The sequence below is a fragment of the Crocuta crocuta genome, unplaced genomic scaffold (genome assembly GCF_008692635.1).
Source record: "Crocuta crocuta isolate KB4526 unplaced genomic scaffold, BGI_CrCroc_1.0 scaffold77, whole genome shotgun sequence".
NCBI lineage: Eukaryota > Metazoa > Chordata > Mammalia > Carnivora > Hyaenidae > Crocuta > Crocuta crocuta.
Window position 1 is genome coordinate 5,577,169 of NW_027532172.1, and position 22,065 is coordinate 5,599,233.

Sequence of the window (22,065 nt, forward strand, 5' to 3'; positions counted from 1 at the left end):
GAGAGCCCTCAGATTATAAATAGAGCTGCTCTTGAGGTATCTGTATCCTTGTTTAGATTTCTGTGGTCATTTGCTCTGAATCTACATGAGAAGAGAGGGAATCCTTGGCATAAGTCATGTAGTTTTGGGATGAGAACACAGAATAGTTGATATTTTTAACATATTATTATTAACCAAGAGAAGTGTTTGACAGATTTCTACTGAGAATCATTTATTGAAGAAGCAAAATCTCAAGGAGTTTGATCCTCTAACAATTGATTTCCTTCAGTGCCAGCATTTTCTTCCACAGGGGATGATACTTGAAGTGGCAACCATTATGTTTCCCTTGATCATCTGGTGATTCAGCAAGTTCTGTAATTCTGCATGGTAAAGTTCAGGAGTTTTCCTGCAAAGGAAATATCTGCTTAGAGAAATCAAATTTGGGAAAATTAAGAGAAAAACTACCACATTGATAACTATACCCATAGTCCCGCAGGAGGAATGCTAAACAATTATTCTGCAAATTAAGGCAGACTAGAGGCATTCTAATTTCACTGAAGAACAAAAGCACAGAGTGGAAGTGGGAAAAGAAGAGGAAAGCAAAAGATGCAGATGCCTATATGAGTCTTTGGACCCCAGGAGAGCCATGGGGCAGAAAGGTAGAGGGTAGAGGGTGAAGTTGGTGTGAAGTAGAGTCAGAGTCAGAGGCCTCGTCAGAGACACATGGGGTGCCATGGGCAGCATAGAAAGTGGTGTTAAAGAACAGGGTCTGGAGGCTGACCAGCCAGGTTCAAGACTCAGTCCTTCCCCTTCCTATCTGTGTAGCCTTGGGCAAGTCACATCCCTCTGCAGACCTCTCCACCTTTCAATATGAAATGCAGCTAACAGCAATACCTTTCTCATGGCGGGGGCTATAGAAACACAGGGGTGGACATTCAGGCAAAGCATGTGACACAGTGCAGGGTATATGACTGGCAATTAATCAGTGATCATTGTTGGTCTTCCTGGCAAGGATATTGTTATTTTCTTTGCGATCTTGTCAAAAACAGTTTCCATTATGCTTTGGGAAAGGGCTGTGGGGAGGGGCCACTATTCATTCATTTATTTGTTTCTTCCCTTTCTCCCCACACTATAGCCAATGATTTTAATGAGTTCAGTGTGTCTCTTTTGGTTTATGTGTTTGTATAAAATATATATTGTTTGTGTTTATTTTTATTTTATATAACGGTATGGTGTTATTTGTTTTATTCCGTCTCTTGCTTTTTTGCTCAGTGAAGTATTTTGAGATCTACTTATATTTATAAATGTGTATCTGATTTATTCTGAAAGTTGCATGTAACTCCTTGATGATGCCGTCCACAGTGTACCAGTTGATTTCTAGACTAGTCTCACCCAGGCTGCACCCAAACCTGCCACCATGATTTCTCTAGAGTGGAACTAGAGAACTTTCAGGTTATAGACCTTTCCCAAGTGAGTAATATGTATGGTGGTCTATATACATCAGTTGAGCCTTGTCAACCTGTCACTGAGATTATATTAGAAGATATTGTCATAGAGTTATTACAAAAGTATATAATCATTTTACTTGTTTTACCTTCAACCTTCTTCATATTTTGTTCCAAGATGATTTTCTCCAGTCTTATTTCTCTCTTTTTTAAAGTTTATTCTTATTTATTTTGAGAGACATAGAGAGCAAGTAGGGGAGGGAGAGAGAGAGAGGGAGACAGAATTCCAAGTAGACTCTAGGCCGTCAGCACAGAGCCTGATGCAGGGCTCGAGCTCATGAACCGGGAGATCATGACCAGAGCCGAAAGCAAGAGTTGGATGCTTAACCAACTGAGCCACCTGAGTGCCCCTCTCCAGTCTTATTTCTATGCCTCATAACTCTACACTGATCCCTATGGCATCAGCTGAGTTCTTGCTTTGGCCTTATGACTCTAAAGTCAAAGACACAATACCTAGACCAGAGCTAAGCAAGACCTGGTCCGTTCACTCTCAGAATAACTTTTCATATTCCAATTAGTGTGTTTTGTCAATATCCTGGAAATTAGGCATGACAGGGCACAGAAAGGATGGCCTGGATGTTCTTTACTACTGAGTTATTAGACTAAAATACTTTTATTGCCCCAGAAGGTATTATTTTTGAGATGGCTGGGAAAAATGGAACATGAAATACATATTAGAAGATGAGAAGGAACTAATTAGGTGTGATAACAGCATTATAGGCATGTAAGGAAATGTCCACACTTTTTAGAGAGTAAAATGATATGATGTGCAAGCCATGTATTAACATACTTAAGCAGAGAAAGAAGAAATAATAGAGGAAGGAAATGTGGCCAACACTTTGTACTTGGTTGGATTGCTTTGATAGGCATATGATATTTATTATTGTATCTAGTTTTATGTTTGAAAGTTTTTATAACATTTAAAACTCTCTACAACATATCAGTATATCTGATTTACTCCTAAAAGTGAAAAATAAAAGTGACTTTACTTACACAAGGTCCATCATACAGTTTAGTTATGTTTAGCCCTTCATATCTAAAAGAAATTATATTTTGAAATTATTATTTTTACTTTATGGCATATTATAAATTGTGACTAAATTTTATTTGATAATCTTTAGCTGAATTTGAGAAGGAAAAACACTTTGCTTATAGTGAATTCTTATGTAACAAATATATTTTTTTTTAATTTTTTTTAATTTTTTTTTTAATGTTTTATTTATTTCTGGGAGAGAGAGAAAGAGACAGCATGAGCAGGGGAGGGTCAGAGAGAGAGGGAGTCNGTACCTCACAAATATTTTATTTCTTTCTTTTAAAGATTTTATTTTTGGGGATCTGGGTAGCTCAGTCAGTTAAGCGTCAACTCTTGATTTCAGCTCAGGTCATGATCTCAGAATTCATGGGATAGAGCCCCGTGTTAGGCTCTGCACTGAAAGCATAGAACCTGCTTGGGAGTCTCTCTCTCTCTCTCTCTCTCTCTCTCTCTCTCTCTCTGCCAGTCCCCTTGCTTGTTCTCTCTCTCCCTCAAAATAAACATTTTTTAAAATTCTAAAATAAGATTTTATTTTTAAGTAATATCCCCACCCAACTTGTGGTTGAACTCACAACCCAGAGATTAAGAGTCACATGCTCCACCAACCGAGCAAGCCAGGCACCCCTGTAACAAATATTTTGGAATACCTATTGTTATAGATCTTTATTTGTCAAAGATACTGGAAGTACAAAACGTACGTAGCATTAAATCAAATATAGAAAATTCAAAATCATCTTGAATATTTGAGTAGAAATAAAGAGTATCATAAAGAGAATGTGCAATAAAATTAAGGTATGAATTTGATGAAAGTTAAGGCATTATTACTCACATAAATAAAAAATGATTTTTAAGGAATACTATGAACTATTATATAACAAATTAGATAATCTTGATGAAATGGACAAATTCCTAGAAACACAAATTACCTACACTGACTCAAGAAAGAGAAAATCTCAGCAGACATATCTCAAGTAAAGAGCTTGAATCGGTAATTAAAATACCTCTTAACAAAGAAAAGTTCAAGACCAAGTATCTTCATTAATGAATACTACCAAACATTTAAGAGAGAATGCCAATTCTTTTCAAATTCTTCCAAATAATAGAAGAGGAAAAATATTTTCTAATTATTTTATGAAGTCAGAGTTACTATGATAGCAAAGATGAAGACATCACACACACACACAAAGACTTTAGGGGCACCTGGGTGGCTCAGTCAGTTAAGCTTCCAACTTCGGCTCAGGTCATGATCTCATAGTTCATGAGTTCAAGCCCCAAGTTCGGATCTGTGCTGACAGTTCAGAGCCTGGAGCATGCTTTGTATTCTGTGTCTTCCTCGCTCTCTGCCTCTCCCCTGTTCACTCTCTTTGTCTCAAAAATATATAAGTATTTTTAAAAAAATTTTAAAGACTATAGGCCGATATCCACTATGAATATAAATGCAAATATTCTCAACTAAATACTAGTAAACTGAATCCAAGAGCATATTAAAAGAATTACACCCTATGACCAAGCAAGATTTATCCCAAGAATGCAGGGTGGTTCAACCTAAAAATATCAACCATATCAATGCAATAACATCACATTAATAGAATGAAGGAGGTAAAAGGGACATGTTCTTCTCAATTGACATTTAAAAAAAACTTCATAGTACTTGACAAAATTCAACATCTTTTCATAATAAAAACACTCAGAAAAAGAAAGAATAGAAGGGAACTTCCTCAACATGATAAAGAACATTTATGAAAAACCCACAGCAAATATCATACTCAATGGTGAAAGACTGAAAGGGCTCTTTCTTTATTAAAAAAAACGTTTTTAATGTTTATTATTTTTAAAATTTTTTAATGTTTAATTCTTTTTAAGAGCGAGAGAGACAGAGCATGAGTGGGGGAAGGGCAGAGAGAGAGGGAAACACAGACTCCAAAGCAGGCTCTCAGCTGTCAGCACAGAGCCCCCGACTTGGGGCTTGAACCCAAAAATTGCGAGATCACGACCTGAGCCAAAGTTGGACGCTTAACCAACTGAGCCACCCAGGTACCTCTGAAAGATCTCTAAGATCAGGAACAAGAATAGGATACCTACTTTCACCACTGATATTCAATATTATGCTAAAAGTTCTAGCCAGAGCTCTAGGCAAGAAAGAGAAATTAAAAGCATACAAAATTTTGTCAGTTTTACCTCAGTAAAGCTGTGGTAGGTGGAGGGAATCAAATTGGAAAGGAAGAAGTAACACTATTTTTGTTAGAAGAGAACATGATTCTAGGTATAGAAAATCCCAAAGAATTAATATAAAAACTACAAAAGCTAATAATTAGATTCAGCACTAAAACTACTAAAGCTAATAATTAGATTCTGTTTCAGGGTACAGACCAACACATGAAAGTCAGTTGTGTTTCCATACAGCAGTAGTGAACAATCTGAAAACAAAATTAATGAAACAATTCTATTTACAATAGCATCCAAAAAAATAAAATACCTCTGAATAAATTTAGCCCAGGAGGTGAAAGACTTGTACACCACAAACTACAAAACATTTCTGAAAGAAATTAATGTCCTAATAAATGGGAGTCTCCCTCATGCTCATGGGTTGGAAGACTTAATATTGTTGAAATGTCCATATATCCAAAGCAATCTACAGAATCTGTGTAACTCCTATCAAAATACCAATGGCTTTCTACTCCCCCCCCAAAAAAAATGGAAGAGCCTACTTTCAAATTCATATGCAGTTGCAAAAGGTCCTGAATGGTCAGAACCACTGGGGAAAAAAAGTTGGAGGGCCCTAAAATCCCAATTTCAGAAACTTCTAAGGTACAGTAACTTGTGTGGCACTGGCATTAGGATAAACATATAGAACAATGGAATGGAATTGTGTTGCAGAATAAATTCAAACATGTATAACAAATTGCTTTTTGACAAGAATGTCAAGGCCTTTCAGTGGCAGAAGGAATAGTCTCTCCAACAAATGGTGCTGGGACAACTAGATAATCACATGCAAAAGAATGAAGTTGGACCTCTATCTCACACCATAGCAAAAATTAATTTGAAAATAGATCTACAACCTAAATTTAATAGTCAAAGCTATAAAACTTGTAGAAGAAAACATAGGGGTAAATCTTCATGTCCTTGGATTTTACGATGGGTCCTTGGGTATGACACTAAAAGCAGGAGCAAAAAACAAACATTGGATTTGATTAAAATTCAACACTTTGAGAAATCAAAAGGACATTACCAGGAAATTAGAAGAAAATCTACAGAATGGGAGAATATATTTGCAAATTATAATATCTAGTATTCAGAATATATTTCTTTCTAGGAGAGAGAGAGAGAGAGAGAGAGACAGCGTGAGCAGGGGAGGGTCAGAGAGAGAGGGAGTGACAGACTCTGAAACAAGCTCCAGGCTCTGAGCTGGCAGTCAGCACAGAGCCCGACACGGGGCTCGAACCCACTAACCGTGAGATCATGACCTAAGCGAAAGTCGGACGCTTAACCGACTAAGCCACCCAGGCGCCCCTAGTATTCAGAATATAGAGAGAACTCTTACAATTCAAAAAAAAAATTTTTAATGAAGTAAAAAAAAAAAAAAGGCAAAAGACTCAAATAGACTTTTCTCCAGAGAAGATATACCGATGGCCAACAAGTACATGAAGAGATGCTTAACATCATTAGTCATTAGGGAAATGACTTGTACACCATTGAAGCCATAATGAGATATCATTTCACACCCACAAGGATGGCTATTTGAAAAATGGGAAGGGGTGCCTGGGTGCTCAGTCAGCTAAGCATCTGGCTTTTGATTTCGGCCCAGGTCATGATCATAGTTCGTGGGATTGAGCCCCATGTCAGGTTCTATGCGGACAGTGTGGAGCCTGCTTATGATTCTCTCTCTCTCTCTGTCTCTCTCTCTGTCTCTCTCTCTCCACCTCTTGAGTGTGCTGTCTTTCCCTCTCTCTCAAAAGAAATCAAAATAAAAACTTTTAAAAATGTTGATGAAAATGTGAAGAAATTGGAACCCTCAATGTTGTTAGCAGGAATGTGAAATGGTACAGTCTCTGTGGAAAACATCTGGTGGCTGTCAATAAGTTGTCATTAGTATAGGACCCAGCAAATTCCACTCCTAGGTCTATACACAAACACTGAAAGCAGGTATTCAAGTAAATACCTTTACATAAATGTTCATAGCAGCACTATTCACAATAGCTAAAATGAAACAACTCAAAGCCCTTCAATGGAAAGTAGAAAATAAATTGTGGTATATACATATAAAATGGAATATTATTCACAATAAAAGTGAAGTGAAGCACAGATACATGCTACAACATGGATGAACCTCAAAAACATTATTACTAAGTGAAAGCAGCCAAACATAAAAAGTCACATACTGTATGATTCAATTTATAAAAAGTATCCAGAATAGTAAATCCATACAAACAGAAAGCAGTGTATTTGTTTCCGGGGGCTGTGGGGAGAAACAAATGGGATTTGCTTAATAGGCATGGGATTTTATTCTGGGATGCTAAAAATATTTTGAACCAGATAGTGGTAGTTTCATGACATTGTAAATGTACTAACTGCCTCTGATTTGTTCACTTTAAAATGTTTAATTTTGGGGCACCTGGCTCAGTGGGTTAAGCGTCCGACTTAGACTTAGGTCATGATCTCATGGTTTGTGAATTCAAGCCCCACATCAGGGTTTTTGCTGTCAGTGCAGAGCTTGCTCCTTTCTCTCTGCCCCTCCCCCATGCTCTCTCACACTCTCTCTCTCTCTCAAAAATAAGCATTTAAAAAAATAAAATGGTTAATTTTATGTTATGTGAATTTCACCTCAACTAAAAAAATTTTTTCACTTGAGCTCATTTATAACTATGAGACTTTTGTCAAGTTCCTTTCTTCTGGTTCTCAGTATCTTCATTCGAAAGTGAGTTCTTTGTCAGGGACATCAGTAAAAATGGAAATTAGGAAACTGAAAATTCTCTCTTCCATAAAAGCAACACAAACTGGCAAAAGTGGTTAGAAACAACCTTCTCATATCTTTGGAAATGAAAAAAAAAAAAGCCTTGCAATAATCTAAGGATATTTATTTATTTGTTTATTTATTTTGTGAGGGGGGATACAAGTGAGCCAGAGGCAGAGAGAGAGAGAGAAGTGGGGCTCACCCAAAGTAGGGCTCATGTTTTACCCAAAGCGGGGCTTGAGCTCACCCAATGTGGGGCTCATGCTCACCTGATATGGGACTCGAACTCATGAACCATGACCTCGGCCAAATTCAGATGCTTAATGACTGAGCCACCCAGATGCTCCTAAGGAACACTTGTATATGAAAAATGTCTGGATATCAGTAAGAATAGTGAGTTTTATAGTTTTAACTTGCTCTATTCCCATCCACCACTACCTCAGATCTGTAGTAGTATTGAAAAACAACAGCTCCCTATCATAGTGAAAACCAGTACCCTAGAAGGGGACAGGATGGTTTGGGAACTCTTTCAGAATACCATTACCACAGAATTGCCATTACTTGACCTGTCTGATGGTTCTCTGGAAGACTCACTTGGAGAGGTGTCTTTATTTGACCTAACTCAGAGCTACCCCAGTGTGAACAGCCTTTTTCCCCAGGAGCATTTGTTGAAAATAATCAGAGGCAATGTTTCAGTATCATGGCTATCTTATGGTGTTTAGCAGTTGGAGGAAAAACAATAAGCCAACCAAAAGCTTAAAAGTAAAAGCAGAGGAATGAGATATCCTTAGGAAGTTTTGAAAAGCACTAAGAGGGGCACCTGAGTGGCTTAGTCAGTTAAGCGTCTGACTTTCGCTTAGGTCATGATCTCGTGGTTTGTGGGTTTGAGCCCCGCGTCGGGCTTTGTGCTGACTGCCAGCTCAGAGCCTGGAGCCTATTTCAGAGTCTGTGTCTCCCTCTCTCTCTCTGACCCTCCCCTGCTCACTCTGTCTCTCTCTCTCCTAGAAATAAATAAATAAATAAAATATTTTTTAAAAAAAAGAAAAGCACTAAGATATTCCTGGGAATCTAGAAGACATGCACATGTATAGGGCTATGTGCATGATCAGGAAAGACCTGAGAAGGTCTTAAGCTCTCATCTCTGGCTAATGTTGAAGCTCACCAAAAACAGGAAGTGAAGGCTAAGTGTTGAAGCCATTCCTCAACACATACAATGTTTCTGTTGGCAAAAACTGGGAGATTTATTGGTTCCAACATTTGAGAAGAAATTTGTCCAATCCTTAGGAGACCACTAAGATAATTGAGTAGGACCTGTCAGTGACCATACATGACAAAGAAGCAGACTTCATGAAATTATTCCAGAAGCCACTAAACTAATAAATAGTAGCAGCAACAACAAACAGCAACAGCAATGAATCTTGGAGAATGGAGAGAATCTGATTTCCAGTGTTGCCACAACATGTTATTTAAAATCATAAAAAATTGTGATTTATGCAAAGAAACAAGGAGATGAGGCCCAGACACAGGAAAACAATCAATAGAAACAGACACTGAGGAAGCCCAGATGTTAGACTTAAGAGACAATGATTTTAAATTAATTATTTTTTAATGTTTTATTAATTTTGAGAAAGCATGAGTGGGGGAGGGGCAGAGAGAAGGAGACAGAGGATCTGAAGTGGGCTCTGTGCCAACAGCAGCCAGGCCCATGCAGGGCTCGATCTCATGAACCATGAGATCATGACTTTGAGCCAAAGTCCAATTGATGCTCAACCAAAAAGAGCCACCCAGGTGCCCCTTAAAATAGTTATTTTAAATATATTTAAAGAACTAAAAAGAACTATGTCTAAAGAACTAAAGAAAACTGTATCTAAAGAACTAAAGGAAAGTATGAGAATAATGTCTCATTAAATAGAGAATATCAATAAAGTGATAGAAATATAATTAATAAACAACCCAAATAGAAATTATTGAAGTTACAAATATAATGCTCACTTCTTGGCCTTTTGGCTAAGATCAAGTGTAGAAATATAATGATCTGAAATGAAAAATTCACTAAAGAGAATCAGCATCAGATTTGAGCAGACAGAAGAGTCAGTGAACTTGAAGATAGGTCAATTAATATTGTCCAATCTGAGGAAAAGAAAGAAAAACTAATGAAAAATGAACAAAGTGGGTCATAATGCTTCAGATAGCAAATAAAAGAAAAAGCCAGTTCAAATTGGGGGGAAAATGAACAGAGGTACAAAGAAATGCAGGCCACCGCCAAGTGTATAGAAGTCCCATAAAGAGAGGAGAAGAAAGGATGGGAAACATATTTGAAGAGGCACCTGGGTGGCTCAGTCAGTTAAGTGTCTGACTCTTCTTTTAAAAAAATTTTTAATGTTTATTTTATTTTATTTTTTTTTANTATTGTGGAGAGTGCTGCTATGATTTAATGTTTATTTTTGAGAGAGAGAGAACGAGGGAGGGACAGAGAGAGACAGAACAGAATCTGAAGCAGGCTCCAGGCCTAAGCCTAGCTGTCACCTGTCAGCACAGAAACCATTGTGGGGCTTGAACTCAGGAACCATGAGATCATAACCTGAGTTGAAGTCAGATGCTCAACTGACTGAGCCACCCAGGTGCCCCTTAAGTGTCTGACTGTTGATTTCAGCTCAGGTCATGATCTTAAGAATCATGATACTTAGCCCTGCCTCGGGCTCTGCCACTGTTTAGGATTCTCTCTCGCCCTTTCTCTCTTTCTCTCTACCCAGCCCCTCTCTCTCAAAAATAAATAAACTAAAAAAAAAAAAAGAGGTAAAAGTTAAAAAAAAAACATTTGAAGAAATAAGGGCTGAAAACTTTCTGACTTTTTAAAAAAATGTTTTTAATGTTTTATTTATTTCTGAGAGAGAGAGTACATGAGCAGGGGAGGATCAGAGAGAAAGGGAGATACAGAATCTGAAACAGTCTCCAGACTCTGAGCTGGCAGTCAGCACAGAGCCTGACGCGGGGCTCGAACTCACGAACTGTGAGATCATGACCTCAGCCGAAGTTGGACGCTTATCCGACTGAGCCACCCAGGCTCCCCAAAACTTTCTAACTTTGATTAAAAAGACATTCATATACACATCAAGAAGTGCCATAAACTCAAAATAGGATAAACTCAAAGAGATCCACACATGGACAAATCATTATCAAACTGTGGAAAGATGAACAAAGAGGGAACCTTGAAAGCAGCAAGAGGGAAGTGAATTCTCACATACTCTGATCCTCTGTAAGATTAATACCTGACTTCTCATCAGAAACCATGGCCAGAAGACAGTAAGATGACAGAGTTAAAGTGCTGAAAGAAAATGACTGTCAATAGAGTCTATATAACCAGCAAACAGTATTCTCTTCAGAGATAAAGTCAAGTGTCCAACTCTTGATTTTGGCTCAGGTCATGGTCCCAAGGTTGTGGGATCAAGCCCCACATTGAGCTCCGTGCTGAGTGTGCAGCCTGCTTAAGATTCTCTCTCTCCCTCTGCCCCTCTCCCCTGCTCACACTCTCTCTCTCTGAAAGAAAGAAAGAAAGGAAGGAGGGAGGAAGGGAAGAAGGGAAGGAAGAAGGAAGGAAGGTAGGAATGAAGAAAGGAAGAAAGAAGAGATTAAAACATTGTCAGATAAACAAAAATTGAGAGAATCTGTTGCTTCAGAATACTAAAGACAGTACTTTAGGCTGACATGAAAGGACACTAGACAGAAAAGCAAATCCACATAAAGAAAGAGAACCAGTAAAGGTAACTATATAGGAAAACAGAAAAGACAGTATAAATGTATTTTTTCTCTCAACTTTTTTCTCCTGAGTTAAAAGACAACGACCTAAAGCAATAATTACAGATCTATGTTGTAACAGAGTATATAAAGGTATACTTTGCATGATAATAATATGCAAGGATTGGTGAATAGCATGGAGCTATATAGAAGCAAAGTTTTTAGATGCTTTCATAATTAATGTATCGATCCAAACTAGATTATAGTAAGTTAAAATCTTAATTTTAATTCCTATTTTAACTACTAAGAAAACATTTCAAAAAATATAGTATATGTGAATTCTCTGGAAGCTATCTCTCCAGTATCTCTTGGTTTTAGCATACTATGAGTCTGTGATGTTCTAAGTTCCCCAGATTGTGCATTCTGATTGTCAGATGTCTATGCTGGTGATTGAGGCTGGTGCCAAAGTTGTTTGCCTCACCAGTCTTTTATGGGTTCTAGTGTAAATTTCGATATTTATGCAGCAAGGCATGCAAGAAAATCCAATCCTGCACAGCTTAACATCTCTTATTGTTTTGTTTTGTTTTTGAGGTTGATATTTTTTTTTCTTAAATAGTTTATTGTCAAGTTGGTTTCCATATAACACCCAGTGCTCATCCCAACAAGTGCCCTCTCCCATGCCCATCACCCCCCCCTTCCCCTCTCCCCCACCCCCATCTGCCCTCAGTTTGTTCTCAGCATTCAAGAGTCTCTCATGGTTGGGGAGAGGGAGGGAGGCAAACCTTAACAACTCTTATTGTGACCAAGATTATTATTTCTTCTTTTAAGGAGCAGACAAGAGGAAACAGAATGACTTAAGTTTTATCTACTCTCATGTCCTTGCTTTTCTGTCTTGTAAAGTATTGGACTTAATCTCTAAATTTTAGTTACCTAAGGGTGTAGCTTTTCTCCTTAAAGGAGAAAGCAGATATCAGGGAATCCTCCTCCCACCTCTGTAAGCCAGCCTCCTCGATAAAAACCTCTGTACCTCACTATTATTCCTCTCAGACCAAAGAATTGGGCGTTTCATGTGGGTGTCTCCCAAATCTTCTAACATATGATGGGGCCAAAGACTAAACCACATAGCTAAAACATGAAAGCTAAAAGAAAATTGGAAGCTAGGGGTGCCTGGGTGGCTCAGTCAGTTGAGTGTCTGACTTCAGCCCAGGTCATGATCTCACAGTTCGTGGGTTTGAGCCCCCCGTCAAGCTCTGTGCTGACAGCTCAGAGCCTGGAGCCTGCTTCAGATTCTGTGTTTCCCTCTGTCTCTGCCCCTCCCCTACTCGCACTCTATCTCTCTCTCAGAAATAAATAAATATTAAAAAAAATTTTTTTAATTGGAAGCTAAAGAAAGTTATTTGAGAGAATAATTTCCATTCAAGGATCAATAAACCATCAGCTGGGAAGATTCTACACCAAGCACCCTCCTCCTCTTCTTCATCAGGCTTTTGTTCTTTGGTCTGAGGGGGCTTGAGGGTAACCCTCAGCTGTGATCACATGGTCTGAATCCTGTGGCTACTTGCTACTGAGGACTTTCCACTTGATACTTGTCCAGGCCAGACAGAATATTCTTTCACCTCAGTGGCTTTCTGTTTCTGCACTGTGTGAATGGGATCCCTTCTGGGAGCATAGGGAAGGATGGAAGAAATTGAGGAGTAAATAGTGGAGGAGTCTCTGGAGGGAAGATCGAACCCGTAGAAAGAGTTCTGAGGAGCTTTACTCCTATCTTTTCTACCTTTAGTCTCCTGACGGAGAGAAGGGAGAAGAGAAATCAAGACTTACAGAATTTCGGAGCAGAGATGGCATTCACCATTATAGGTAACCTGGTCGCTGCCACATATGGGTTCACTTGGCTTGAGGTAAGAGATAAACCAGCACTCATTTATATTCTCCATGCACTTGACCTAAAGATGAAACACAGATTGCTGCTTCAGGCGCCTTATTCCAGGTCCTCTAACCATTATCACTGGTAGTGGGTGAGGGGGACTGAAAAAGGAACGCTAGACCAGGAATTCAGAGAACAGTCTTTAGCAGCTTTAGCATTCGGCCCGTGGCACTTAATCAATAATATAATATAATATATAGTTAATATAACATATGATCTGTGAACTCCCCAGTCTGAGCTAAAAGTGTCTCATTAGGATGAAAATCCCTGCCCTATCAACTACAAAATGTGATTGTCAGGTTACAGAAAAGAAAATGTCTTCAAGGTTAGACTTTTCTTATGTACATTACTGAGTGACTTATATATGACTTATATACAGCAGTGGTGTTGAATTTGTCACAGCAGAGGTAGGATTTAGAAGGAAGGGGACAGAGAGAGTACATTGTAGGGCCTTAGCGTGTGGGATACACGATGTACATTTTGGCATATCTCAGCTGAAAGAATGTCCACTGCAGCATAGGACAGACATGAATTTGAGCCACGATTTCATCCATTTAACAGTTCAGAATATTTGCCTTCTATCCCACAAAAGAGTATGAACTGATTGGAATAATGCATGGGAAGAGGGTGAAGAACATATGAAACGTGTTACACATAGTTGATGACCCAGATTTTATTGTGGTGTTATTCCCATGCAAACCCCCTCTGCCCCCACCTCTCAGAAGAAACATCTGGGGCTATTGCGGAAACTGGCTTGCTCCCCATTCCTGTTCTTGGGAACCAAGGAAGTAGAGCTCACCTTCGTCTCTTGTAGGTGAGCCCCTGGACCTGTAGGAAGACGGAAATCTGGAAGACAAAAGAGCATTCAGAAGAGTTGCTGCTCTGTCTTCTGGCCTTAGGGGAAAAAAGCTAGGGTGAGGGAGACCATGGTTGGCACACAGGCAGCAAGGGATCCCATAAGAAGGGGTTGGGGGTGGGGCACCAGGGTGGCTCAGTCAGTTAAGCACCTGACTCCCGATTTCGGCTCAGGTCATGATCTCATGGTTCCATGAGATAGAGCCATGCATCAGGCTCTGCGCTGGTAGCATGGAGCCTGCTTGAGATTCTCTCTCGCTCTCTCCCCTCACCCTCAGAATAAATAAATAAACTTAAAAAAAAAAAAAAGAAAGGGCCGGGTTCTTCTGTGATGCATACTGCCCTCTAAAGAAGTAAAGAAATAGAGAACTTGTGCCCCCCTCCCTAATATACAATGGGGATCTTAATTCTGGCCCTGCCACTTCATAGGTAAATAACAACTTCTATAATCCTTCTCAGTTGTTTTTATTTTTATTATTTTTTTTAATGTTTATTTTTGAGAGACAGAGCATGAGTGGGGGAGGGGCAGAGAGAGAGGGAGACACAGAATCCGAAGCAGGCTCCAGGCTCTGAGCTGTCAGCACAGAGCCCGACGCGGGGCTCGAACTCATGGACCTGAAGATCATGACCTGAGCCAAAGTCAGATGTTTAACTGAGTGAGCCACCCAAGTGCCCCACTCAGTTGTTTTTAGAAAACACCTTCTAAATTACAAATTGCCATGAAATAGTTATATTGAGATACCTCCAAAGCTGCTAAGTTTCATTAAGGCTTCCATATTTTTTTCTTTTTTTTCATTGAAGTGTAGTTAACATACAATGTTATATTAATTTCAAAGGCTTACATATTCTTGGTCCAAAATGAACTGTGTGGGTCCACTTATATGTGGATTTTTTTCAATCAGGACAATATTGAAATGTAAATGTATTTTTCCTTATGATTTTCTTTTGTTTAATGTTTATTTTTGAGGGAGAGAGAGAGACAGAGCATGAGCAGGGGAGGGGCAGAGAGAGAGGGAGACACAGAATATGAAACAGGCGGCTCAACCCCAGAGGCTGGAACTCATGAGCCAGGAGACCATGACCTAAGCTGAAGTTGGACGCTTAACCAAGTGAGCCACCCAGGCACCCCATGATTTTCTTAATAATGTTTTCCTTTATCTAGCTTACTTTATTGTAAGAATACAGTACATAATACATATAATATACAAAATATATGTTGATATGTTGAGTGTTTGTGTTATTGGTAAGGCTTCCATTCACAAGTAGGCTATTAGTAAAGTTTTGGGGAGCCTAAAGTTATATACAAATTTTAACTGTGTGTAGGATTAAGGGTCAGTGCCCCTTACCCTGCAACTGTATATGTATATAATACTTCATTATATATAATTATATGTTATAATTATCTGATATAACAATTAAATGTATATTATCAACTCTTTCTATTTATATATAACAGCTTTTTAAAAATAGTTTATTGTCAAGTTGGTTTCCATATAACACCCAGTGCTCATCCCAACAAGTGCCCTCCTCCATTCCCATCACCCCCCATCCCCTCCCCCACCTCCATCTGCCCTCAGTTTGTTCTCAGCATTCAAGGGTCTCTCATGGTTTGCTCCCTCCCTCTCCCCCACTATTTTTCCCCTTCTTCTCACCCACAGTCCTCCCTTAAGTTCCTCCTAATCCTCCTATATGTGCAAACATATGGTATCTGTCTTTCTCTGCCTGACTTATTTCGCTCAGCATAACACCCTCAAGTTCCATCCATGTTGCTCATGGCCAGATTTTATTCTTTCTCATTGCCATGTAGTATTCCATTGTATAGATAAACCACATCTTCTTGATCCATTTGTCCGTTGATGGACACTTAGGCTGTTTGTATGTTTTGGCTATTGTTGAGAGTGCTGCTGTAAACATTGGGGTACATGTGCCCCTATGCATCAGCACTCCTGTATCCCTTGGGTAAATTCCCAGCAGTGCTATTGCTGGGTCATAGGGGAGTTCTACTGTTAATTTTTTGAGGAATCTCCACATTGTATAATAGCTTTATTAAGATATAATTTGCATACCATAGAATTCACCCATTTGAAGCATACAGTGGTTTTTAGTATATTTACAGAGTTGTGCAACCATTACTACAGTTAGTTTTAGATCATTTTCATCATCCCAGAAAGAAACCGTGTCCCTGCCAGCAATCACTTTTCATTCCTCCCTCCACACCCCCTCCCTTCCCCCACCCCAGACAACCAATAATCTACTTTTTTATATAAATAGAATCATACATCTATAGTCTTTTGTGTCTATCTTCTTTCACTTAGCATGATGTTTTAAAGAGTTATCCCTGTTATAGTATGCCTCAGTACTTTATTCCTTTTTATAGCTAAATTTAATATTCCATTGGATGTAAATACCATGTTTTACTTATTCATTAATCAATTAATGGACATCTGAATTGTTTTCACTTTTAGGCTGTTATGAGCAAGGCTGGTATGAACATTTATACACATTTTTGTGTGGCCATGTGTTTTTATTTCCCTCGGGTATATACCTAAGAGTGGAATCCCAGGGTCGTATGGTGACCTTTTGAGAAACTACTAGACTATTTTTCAAAGAAGTCGAATCAGTTTTACATCCCCAGTGACAGTGTATGAGGATTCCAACTTTTTCACATTCTTGCCAACCTTGTTATTTTCTCCCTTTTTTGTTATAGTCATTAGAGTAGGTATGAAGTGGTATCTCACTGTGGTTTTGATGAATATTTCTCTACTGACCAATGATGTTGAGCATCTTTTCATGTACTTATTAGCCATTCATTTATTATCTTTGGAGAAATGTCTGTTCAGTTACTTTGCCTATTTTTTTAAAAAATTGGTTTGTCTTTTTATTATTGATTTGCAAGAGTTCTTTATATATTCTGGATACTGGTTCATTGGCAGTTAGTCTCTCCAGCCACTGATCTGTCACACTGTTGGACCAGAGACCATTTCTGCCGTACAAACAGGATCTAGCTCAGGATCTAGTTTCTGGCACAGCTGAGCATATGGTGTGTAGTTATTGGATATGTAAATAGGTGGCATGTCAACTAATGTCAACGGCTAACATCAACAGCAGGTCTCTTCCCCGACTCAGCACCAACCTCAGTTCCTGAGTTCGGCCAAGAAAGAATTCAGAGCCAAAATCTCAAGTAGGCAAGAGTTTAATAGTACATTCTCATAATGGAAGAGGAAGCAGGCCCAGAAGTGGCAACTGCACCAGAATTAGGGGTATTTTTTCCTTTTTGTTTGCATAGGTTATAGGTCATAGCTAAGGAGGTCTCTGACCCAGTCTAAGCTGTTTCCAATCATCTAAGGGACTCCTCCTACCAGCCCAGAGGGAGTTTTTGGCCCGATGTAGTCCTTGTGGGAACCGTCATGGCAGCTATCCTCCACAAGGAAGGTCAAAACCGCTATGTTAATGTATTACAATGAAGCTATAGGTTACTACAGTGCAGTAGTTATCGGGGATAAAGCATGCACATCCCCTGGGGTCTTTTTCCAGCTGTTTGTGTTCTGGGGACGGTTGGTGGTTTCTTGATTTGTATCTTTGTACTGGCCAGAGAGTCCTGTTGCCTGCTCCTATGTCACTAACTCCCTACTCTATCACTAGGAGACCCATCAGAGTAGTGAGGTAGTTATCACAAAGACTTTTGTGTTGAGTACAGCAGAGCTATGATAAGGTTTGCACTAAAAAAGACAGCTCTTAAGCAGTAGGATGGTGGGTGAGAGGAAGTCAAGCTGGAGGCAAAGGGAGTAGTTAAGGAGAATATAAAAATACTTTCAGGGAACTATGATGAAAACCTTCATTAAGGACGAGTCATTTTTGGGGTGCCTGGGTAGCTCAGTTTGTTAAGCATCCAACTTTGACTCAGGTCATGATCTTATGGTTTGTGAGTTCAAGCCCCACGTCAGGCTCTGTGCTGACAACTTAGAGCCTGGAGCCTGCTTCAGATTCTGTGTGTCTCTCTCTGCCCTTCCCCCACTCTTACTCTGTCTCTCTGTCTCTATTTCTCTCAAATATAAATAAATATTTTTTAAAAATTTTAAGAAGAGTCATTTTTGTGAGAAGGGCATGGATTTATGTGATATATGAAGTATTTTATCAACTGAACACAGTTGATATTGGTACAAAGGAGAGAAACAGATTTGAATGAAAATATAAGGCCACAAAACTAGGAGGGGAAGGACAGAGTGATTTTCAAGAAAGATGGAGTGATCTACCTTGGTTGAGTGATGGTATGTTCCTCACAGAGGGTTAGCGTAAGACTTAAACAGAAGGTCACATTGGGTGCTCACAGGAAGATCACTGCCACTGAGTGGTGTTCTCAGTAGCATTGGGGATGAGGATTGAGTGAGAGATGATAAAGTGTAAAAATATATCTCAATTTCTTTTTTTTTTTTACTTGTTATGCTTTTTTATTTATTGAGAGAGAGAGAGAGAGAGAGAGAGAGAATCCCAAGCAGGCTCTGTGCCGTTAGCACCCCTATATCTGGATTTCTTTAGAGAGGATTAAATTTAATAGGGAAGAGGAGGTGTAATATAAGAAGAAATATCTTTGGTCTGTCTCCGGTTCTTAGCACAGAGCTCAAAAACCCTTTTAATTTCCTGAGAGATGGGGAGAGGAGTATCTTCTGTTATTCATAATAAGCCCCTTTCCACCATACCTGAGTTTATGCTAATGAGATAGCTCTTGGAGGAGGAGAATGGGACTGGTTTCCAGAGGAGAAAACCATGGGATTAGAGAATTGGAAGCTTCTGCCCCACTGCTCAACCTCTGGAGAGGAGAGGGGCTGGAGATTGAAATAATCAACAAAAGACAATGATTTAATTATGCCTTTGTGGAATTGTATAAAGTTTTTTTAAGTTCATTTATTTTTTGAGAGAGAGAGAGAGATAAAGAGAGAGCAAGTGGGGGAGGGGCAAGAGAGTGAGAAACCAAGGATCCAGAGCTGGCTCTGCGCCTACAACAAGAGCCCAATGTGGGGCTTGAACTCACGAACTGTGAGATCATGACCTGAGCTGAAGTCAGACACCTAACCAACTGAGCCCCCCAGGTGCCCCTGTACAAAATTTCTAGATATGAGAGATTCAATTTTGCAGCTCTATTTTCCATTCCTACGCAATGAACTCTTGAACTGTGCCAGAAGTGCTAATTGTATTACAAACAGTTGCTCATAAAATCCAACAGAACCGGAATTCAGGCCATAAAACTGGGGATATGACCTTCATGATGATGGAAAAATTAATGCATACCAGGAGGAGTTCTGTTCAATAGCATCTATAAAATAACCAACTAGATAGTAATCAAAAGCAACTCCACCAGTTAGCACTGAATGGAGGGTTTTTTTGTTTGTTTTTTTCCTCTTCTCTCCTTTATCTAGGATTGTTATGGAATCTGGTTTGGATCACCTGGCAGAAGAACCAAGCAGTACTTGGAGATCTTGAAAGGCAGAAGGGTTATTTTACACCGGTGGGCTCAGAGGATATCACTCTCCAGAGGTCTGAAGTGTGAGCATAAGCAGAGTCTTCACATGAGACAAGCAAGGTGGGAAGAAAAACCCGGAAGGGAAGTCTTCAGTCAGGGACTGGAATTCCCCTATCAGTCCTATCAGCCATCTTATAACAGATTTTTCCCTATCAGGATCATGTAAATTTTTCTCATAAAAACCCCTTGCTTTCCCATGTGAGCAGCACATTGTAGGTCTGGAGTCTGTGCAATTCTGAGACCTCAAATAAAGATCTTTGTTCTTTTTCAGTTTTGCCTCTTTCTCATTTGACACCTTCATAATGGAAACTCTATAAAAATCCTAAACCAAAGAGTTTGGAGAGCATCCAGGTTGAACACACTGAGGTGCTGGGAGGGTGGTGCCCCCAGAGGGTACGGAAGCTCTGTGTCCCTTCTTACATACCTCGCTCTGTGCCTCTCCTCCATTTGGTTGTTCTGCCTTTTACAATAAACCGGAAATAGTAAGTAAAGCACTTTGCTGAGTTCTGTGAGCCATTCTAGCAAATTATTGAATCTGAGAACGGAGTCAGGAGAATTCGTGTCTTACAGCTAGTTGGCTAGAAAAACTGGAGGTCCAGTCTTGTGATTGCTGTCTGAAGTAGGGGCAGTCTTGTGGGATCAAGTCCTTACCCCGTGCTGTTTGGATGAATGCCTGGCAGTAGTGTCATAATTGTGTTAAACTATAGGACACCCAGTTGGTGTCCACAGTAAAAGGGAGGATTGCTTGGTGTGGAAACCCCACACATTTGGTGTCAGAAGTGTTGGAGTGGAAAGAAAGTTTTTTCTTTAGAAGAGGAGGGAAAGGAGTTTCCCCATAAGATATGAGAGGCATGGAGATTAGTTTTCAGTTGGTTACAGAGCCTCTTAAGATGTGAGAGGCTTGAAAAAAAATTTTAATACAGAAAGCACCAATAGAAAGTAAAAAATTGAAGGTTAATGCAAGTTTCAAAGTCCAAATGGAAAAAGAATGTGTTGAATGTAGAGGCTTGAGCAATGGAAACCTGAGCAAGGCAAAAGGACCCACAGCGACCACTTGACACACACAGGCTCATTACATGACCCACCTCAAAATAGCCATAGGCCCTAACTGACCACTGATGACCAGGCACAATTCAGAAGATTACCAAAAAATGGGAAATTTCCATTTGTCCCCATACTCCCTTACTCAGTGCTCTAACTGTGGCCCCTCAGCACTGCCTCCTGGCCGACAGTCTCTCCCTTGCTGTCCTCCTGCCTGCTGCTCCCTTGCAGTATACTCAAGAAACTTCTATCTCTTTTGTTCTGCCTTGTGAATTCTTTCCCCACCCATGCCACCAGCCCCCACAGATTGGAACGCACCACATTGAGGCACTCAGAGATTCCCTACAATTAAACATAAACTCTAAAACCAGCCATGGACCAGAAGAATATCTGATTCTATTTCCACAGAGCTAAATGAATTCTTTTTGGGTTTGAGAAATGTAGACTCTGGAAATGAATGTTTCTAAGGTTTGAATGCCTGGATAGTAAATGGGTATTTTGATAAGTTCAGTGGTCCTGGGTTTGGAAGGTTTGAATTTGACTCCTAGCTTTGATACCAATGACATTGAGGGAAGCCTTTCTTCCTCTGGATTTCAGTTTCTACATCTGTAATTTAAAGGAATCAGGATAAAATAGGGCACCTGTGTGGCTCAGTCAGTTAAGCATTCAGCTTTGGCTCAAGTCATGATCTTGAAGTTCATGCTTTCAAGTCCCACATCAGACTCTGTGCTGACATCTCAGAGCCTGGAGCCTATTTGGATCCTTCTCCTCTCTCTGTCCCTCCCCCGCTCATGTTCTGTCTCTCTCTCTCTCTCTCTCTCAAAAATAAAATAAACATTTAAAAAAAGGGTTAAATAAAACTGAACAGCCCTTCCACTTTACCTCTGAATTTCCTATGATCTTGGATACACCCCAGAAAATGTGGGCAGAGCAAGGATATGTAACTCACCAACTGCAAAGATGGCCCACACGGAGACGGCCAGAATAAGGACGGCATTCGAGAAGACCTTCATGGCGGCAGAGTAGCTATGAAAATATGCAGCCTTTGATGGGAGGGTAGAGAAAGTTCCAGGTGAAGTACACATTCTTAGAGCAATCCTCATAGACCAGGAATCGAAGTCTAAATACTTCAAGTTTGTTCTTTCCTCAGGTCATTTGGAATGAATTCTGTCTCATGCAATTAAATTGCCTAATTTATTTCCCTAGAGCAATTGGATATTAGAAGAAAATTATTTCCAAAATGGAATTTTAGAAGATGCCAGAAACAGAGCTAGTACAAACTATCTGCAAGGAGATCATGTGGTAAAGAATAAGGCAACAAGAACTTTGCAATTTTTTAATTGTTTAAAAGTTGATATTTATCTCTGAGGTAAGAAAGGCAGTCACAAGGAAGTTCAGTGACACGTGTTAAATCAACAGACAATAAAAAAAATGGGAAGGAACAAAACAGAAAACTCACTCTCATTTCTTAATCTTCTGTATTATTACTTTGGTGTTAATTTTAGTCATCGATCGCAATATTAC

General features: G+C 39.5%; 1 protein-coding gene across 1 annotated transcript; it reads right to left on the reverse strand.

Moving 5' to 3' along the window:
• Positions 1 to 264: 264 nt before the first annotated feature.
• SPINK8 (serine peptidase inhibitor Kazal type 8 (putative)) lies at positions 265 to 21,602 on the reverse strand. Its single transcript, XM_077777044.1, has 4 exons — positions 21,491 to 21,602; positions 13,927 to 13,973; positions 13,025 to 13,146; positions 265 to 385 (listed from the first exon to the last, which is right to left on the reverse strand). Exons 1-4 carry the CDS (start codon positions 21,552 to 21,554, stop codon positions 265 to 267), a joined length of 354 nt encoding a protein of 117 aa, XP_077633170.1. The 5' UTR covers positions 21,555 to 21,602.
• Positions 21,603 to 22,065: the final 463 nt, after the last annotated feature.